Source organism: Eubalaena glacialis, chromosome 9 (assembly GCF_028564815.1).
Source record: "Eubalaena glacialis isolate mEubGla1 chromosome 9, mEubGla1.1.hap2.+ XY, whole genome shotgun sequence".
Classification (NCBI taxonomy): domain Eukaryota; kingdom Metazoa; phylum Chordata; class Mammalia; order Artiodactyla; family Balaenidae; genus Eubalaena; species Eubalaena glacialis.
The window spans coordinates 88,174,885-88,180,884 of record NC_083724.1 but is presented as its reverse complement, the minus strand read 5'-3'; the positions used below and the strand labels follow the sequence as shown (position 1 = coordinate 88,180,884).

Below are 6,000 nucleotides of genomic sequence, written 5' to 3'. Positions count from 1 at the left end.
CCCCGCCCACAAGAGCGCCAGCCTGCAGGCGGGAAGGCAAACTACCCACAGCCAGCGAGGCGGCGCTCGGGCCCCGACGGCCCCTCCAGGACCGGCCGCCTGCGGGCCGCACCTGTGCTGGGAGCCAGCGCGGGACCCTCGGGCCACGGGGCTAGGGAACCAGCCGTCTTAGCGCAAGACCACTCACGCGGCAGCTCACCTCTGCCTCAGCAGTTTCTAAAGATGACAAAGCGTGGCTTTAACTTTTCGGAAAAACAAGACCAAACCAAATCACCAGGCTGGCTGGTCACTTGCAGCCCCTGAGGCGCACTGAGCAGCAGGCCGTGCCCGGGCTTCCTGCTCCGCCTCGCAAAGGACCAGACACACGCCGACCAGAGGGAGAAAGAGTCATTTATTCCAAGTCTTCACAGAGAACAGCGTTCTGACATTTCTTCATATTTAAAAATCAAATTTTTATTCTTCTACCCATATGGTAAACAAAGCACATATACAACCATAGGCAGAGCACATGTAACAGCAAAGAACCAACACGTAGGAACCCTTCTAGAATGACGGTCACTGTTAAGTAACTCTGAAGGTCAGGAGCTCCTAACATGGGGCTGTGTGGAGCCGAACGTCCCCCCACCGGCGGGTCCGCAGCCCCGCGAGCGCAGCCCCTGCAGGCGGGTCAGTTCACTCCCGCTAAGCTCAGCCTCACGCCATCACGTGACTGCACCAACCACTGTGGCTTCTGGAGCGTTTTAAAGCCATCCTTCTTCCCTTTGGACAGTCCTGAGAAGCTTATTATTTTTTTTTTTTTTAACTTCAAACATTTGTGGGAAAAGAGGCAACATCACCACAGACCCCATGGTGCCCGATGGTGCCTCCATCAGGAGCAGGGGGCCCACTGTCCTCCCAGGAATAGCACCACCACCTGGAAAACTACAGAGAAACCCAGTAAGGTGAGAAAAGAATGACACCAGAAGGAGGAGACTACCCTCTTCTTTCATGTTTTTTTTTTTTTTCCTTTTTAAATATAGTATTAAATTAGGAAGCAAACAGGAAGAAAAAAACCCGAATCCATTACATTTTATTATTAATACATCTTGGAGTGTTATCCTGCACTTCTACCAAAAGGTACTAAAATTTTGGAAAATCTAAATACAGGACATATCAATCAAAGTAATCCTGCAGAGGTGGTCCAGTATGCAGAAACTCTGACTTTCTGGAAGTGCAGAAATAAATATCCACATGCTGAGGGATGGATGGAGAAGGTTCAGCAGGTCTTCCGACGGGCCTCAGGTATCTTCCATCTTTGTGTGAAAAGAACTGCACTGAACTCACAGGGGAGACTCAATTCAGATTCAGGATCTTGAGGTGGCACATCCAGGGTGGGCACAAAGGCATCACACAGCCCTGTGGAGACCGTTTACAAGGATGTGCCTTTGACACGGGCTCCGCTGTGAGGGCCTCTGGGAACGTCGCCCCACGATGTGCACACTGTTGTCGGCTGATGGCTTTAGCAGCCCCATAATCCTTCCTTTGATGTCCAGGGTCAATGTGATCCTGGTCCCACCAGGGCTACGAGTAGATGCATGAAAAAGAATCTCGCTGTGATCTTTCCTGCAAAGGAAACAGCAATAAAATTTACTGCCCGGTCACAACGGAGGAATTCTTGTAAACGAGTACCTTTGTGTGTGCCTTTGCTCTCGGCTTTGGAGAGAGGACCACGAGCGGAGGACAGGAGGAGACCAGGGCACATCTTACAGCCCCGAGAAGGGGCTTTACAGCTGCACCATGTGCCATTCGCTTTGCTCACACAGGGCTGTGAAAGCCGGCGGCTATAACTTGGGCTCCGTTCACAGGACAGATACTAGAAAGGCAGCCTGTTTCAGCCCCGCACTCACTCCGACTGCTTTCGGGCCATCCTACACCGTGACAGAGGTATGCACTGCCTGCGTGGCAGGCGTGGCGCCAATGGGTGGAAGCTCGTTCCTGTCATGTCAGCAGAGCTCTAGCAACACCCACACACAGGGCACATACGCAGGGGCCTCCGCCGCCGGTCAGCTCTGCTGCGGACGCTCGGGCCTGTCTTCGTGCGGCTGCAGCCCCAGCTCCCGAGCCTCCGGGCACTCACAGACAGGAAGGCTTTGCTCTAGGGCTCGACTCCTGTTCCTGCTGAACTGAGCCAGTGTGTAAAATGAGAACTGATATCAGCTCAGTAGGCACCGGAGGGCGGGTCCAATTGACAGCCCGGAGAAGCAGTGCCTCAGCTGGGAGCTTGCTCGGCCTCGTCCCGCGGGCGGCTGCAGAAGACACAGAAACCTGGACTGCAAATACAAGAGAGAGTTCACCGTGCTCGGAAATCACAACAGGGAGTCTCCTTTGAAAGTACCCAGCTCTACTCACACGCCATCGACTGCTGACATGGTCTCACTCGACTTTCGTGATTCACTGGGTTTTAGATTTTTAAAAGAATAATTTTGCAGCTTTCAATACATTTGAACTTTCAGACACCGATGTCTAATTAGCGGATTTATATTTCCGTAGACTTTTGGTATGTTCCTTGCATTCGTAACAAGGCAAAGTGCATCCTTGGGGCCAGGCAGGCTCTCATCCTCCAGAATCGTGCTCGGTCCCCGAGCTGACCGCTCAGCAGCGGCCTCTGCCCCGGCAGCTCCAACTTAACTGTCCCCATCTCACCTTCTCTTCAGGTGCAGAACTTAGCCACTGTGAACAAAGCGGAAACCAGTCACTGTTCACCAATCAGCTAAGCTCTGCACCTCGTCAGAGAGGTCGTCGGCTGGGCATAATGAAAGGGCTGGAGAGCATCTTCCAAGGCTGTTGGCTTCTTCTGTTTCCAGAGAGGAGCTATGAGATGCATCTGTTCCCCGAACTGCAGAGAGAGAGTAACTATGGCTTCTGGAGGAGCAGTCAGGGTCGTGGTTGCGTGGTAATCCCTGGCAATGTGATTTTAATCTTAAGTCACAAATCAGCATGCCAGGAACCCAAGCAGCCAGAGCACTTGGGGGCAGCGCCGCAGGGCTGCCCACATCGCACGCACCAGCTTCCTCGGGCACAAGGTGACAGCACCACCACCTCCAGGCCTGCTACACTACCAAATGGGTTTTATTTCTGTTTGCTGTTCATTTACTGGGCGTCCTAGGGGTATCATTTTTAAAAATCAAAGGACTCACAGATGACCATACAAATGCCAGTGCAGCTTTGGAAGATGAAATAAAAAATGCACTGACCAGCTGTTCTGGGGTAGCAGGGGGAAAGGGCGTGCACATGACCCTGTGTTCATCCAGAAGGGCAGGGACAGAGGGGCGGTGAGAAAAGAGCAGGCTTGTGACCGGGACTACTCCTTTGCCTGCTTGGGGCAAAAAAATCACAATGAAGAACTGCCAAAGCTGTGTAGCCCACGGTGGTTTCTCCACAATTTGGAACCCAGGGAACATCAAAGGCATACTCTGCACCACTGTAGTTTCACACACTTCAAGAAACACAAACTCTCCATGAAATTAAAAATCTGAAGAGAAATACGATTTATACTGATTACTATATGAGGCTGGCAACACATAACTGTGTAACTGTTCTGTTTTTTAAACTGGCCCGTCGTTGAACAGGCTCTGAAGCTGCCACAGGAGAGCTCTGGGGAAGCCTGCACATAGCTGCTCCGCTACGAGATGCACAATCGTGGCAATTATTCCCACTACTTCCTTTCCTGGCCAACATGGCTCCTTGACTCTTCTGGAAGAACAGAATTGTACTTTAGAAAACCTTTCTCTCTTCAGCATTAGAGTTCTTTCAGATAAATAAGACAGTTAAACATATTAGACAGAAATGGTTTTTATAAGAGCAAAACATTAGAAGCAAACTAAATGTCCAACAATAGGTTAAGAATATCAACATAAAATATTAAATATCCATTAAAATTATAGAGAAGCTATATTACATGAAAAATGCTTGAAATTTGATGCTAAGTTTTTAAAAAACACAAAATTAGACATACCCTATAATATCATGTAAAACCTTAAAGAAAACCAGAGAGGCATAGAAATGACAATGTTAGACAAAAAAAAAAAATACACTTAGAATCCCACAGTTCTACTTACAAAACTTTATGTACCATTGCTAAATTACTTTTAGAATGCAGAAATCCACAGTTAAAAACTGCTAAAATGTGAACGTAACAGGTCAGTGCCCAGCACAATTAACAGAGGAAGCAGTTTAAATAATTTAGGACTCCCACTCCAACTCTGCCCCACTCCAGGTAACCTGCCCGCCTGCCAGCAGACACACAATGTGGAGAAATTCAGGACACTGGGAGGAAGGACCTGCCAGCCTCGCCCACCAGGCGGGGACAGCCCGAGGGACCGCAAGTTCTCACACAGCTGCTCAGGGTGCGGGGAGCCCGCCACACACCCCCGCGTCAGCCCGCCACACACCCCCGCGTCAGCCTTCCCCTTGAAGACGTGGCTCGCGGTTCCACGAGGCTCTCCAGCGCACCTTCTAACCTACTCAGGATGTTCTCCTGCGAATTCCGTCCCCCACAAATAACAAAACCGGAAGCGGCCAAAACGGCGCCGAGGAAGGCGGTTCCGCCGGGGTGGGCGGCACGGGCTTTCCAGTGGCCGCTCGGCCGGACGAGGTGCCCCCCGCACCCTAAGGGAAGCTGCTGGGGCCCTCGGCTCACCATCTGGCTTACTGACTGACTTGGCTCCTAAGAGGAATCTCGGAGCCGAACAAGAGAGAAAGGAAAGAGAGAGAATCACCTCTTTAAAGCAACATCTCGGCCACCACCTCGGCTGCGGGTCTGTCCATCTGCTCCCTGCTCAGCTCGAAGCACCTGCGGGCGAGCTGCTGCTGCCGGGCGTCCTCACTCACCATCAGCTCCCCGTAGAGGTAGATGCCCATGGCCTGTGGAAGGCACAGAGGCCAGAGAGCTCAAGGAAAGGCAATCATGTGCCCCCACGCGCTCGAGTGCACAGTCTGCGCTTGTTCCACACGGACTTGCTGGCCTGGAAGTTACAAAGAGCCTAGAAAAGATAGCCGGCCGAATAGCTGTACTTCAGGAACCTGCAGCTTTCGATCCCCTTCTCTTTCTTGTTCTCACTGCAACCCCCAAGGAATTCTTGGCTATCAATTCCGCCAACAGACCCTGGTGGTTGAACTGACGACACTGCGAGCATTTCTCTAGTGACGGCTGACGAGGACAGGGAGGTTCCCATGGTGACTGACCCCCGTGGAAACCCCCGCAGCTGAAAGAAGCACCCGAGGCGCCATGGGTATGTCACACAGACACAGGCCATCTTCCCAGGAAAGTGTGTGCCTAGCACAGCTGGGGAATGAAGACCGCCCCGTCACATGGCACCACGGGTGGGGAGAGCCATCGGGCCGCCCTGGAAGATGCCTGTTGCTCCAGCCCAGCCTGCCAGCTCCCTTCAACGGGCCCCACTACCGTGGCAAACACTGGCTCTTCTGTTTCGAGAACAATGACTCACATCTGCATTTTTCCTACAGTTTTAAAAACAGCCAGTTATGTTCTGGAAAACCAAAAGATCCACTTGGTTCCGCCTTCTCTCTTGTTCTAAGCTTAGTTATGCTACAGATTACGTTCTCCTGGAGCAAGTTAAAAGAAGGATCTCAAATACAGCGCAAAAATGAAAACTTGGTGGTTAGGGGTCCAAAAATTCTTTCCTGAAAAAGCTGACGGTAATCCTTATTTGGCAAAGATCATGGTTCCAAATATACTGCAGTTAATTTTGGTTTTCAGAACAGGCCTTAAGTTGCTCTTACATTTTGTCCTTATACTCCCCTCTGTGTTTCCAAACACCTCTTGCTTCACTGTGCAAATGTGACATTTCTTCTGGTACAAAGTCGTGTATTTTTCTTTGCGGGAATAACGAGCCCTCACTTGCTGGCTGCCCCCTGTACTCAGGCCCTCTCAAAAGTCCCTTTGTTGCCCCTACCCACAACTCTCCACCCGAACCGAAACATGGCTCCATTCTGTCAGCC

At 51.1% G+C, this 6,000-nt stretch overlaps 1 protein-coding gene across 4 annotated transcripts in view; it reads right to left on the bottom strand.

Annotated features, from left to right (window-relative positions):
• Positions 1-374: 374 nt before the first annotated feature.
• AOPEP (aminopeptidase O (putative)) overlaps positions 375-6,000 on the bottom strand; it is a 424,069-nt gene continuing 418,443 nt past the window's right edge. For all 4 annotated transcript variants that reach the window (XM_061200580.1, XM_061200581.1, XM_061200578.1 and 1 more), the window contains 2 exons: positions 4,758-4,902; positions 375-1,602 (listed from right to left, as the gene is read on the bottom strand). In XM_061200580.1, the coding sequence (XP_061056563.1) occupies positions 4,762-4,902 (141 nt within the window). In that variant the 3' untranslated portion in view covers positions 375-1,602; positions 4,758-4,761. The remainder of the gene's footprint in view (positions 1,603-4,757; positions 4,903-6,000) is intronic.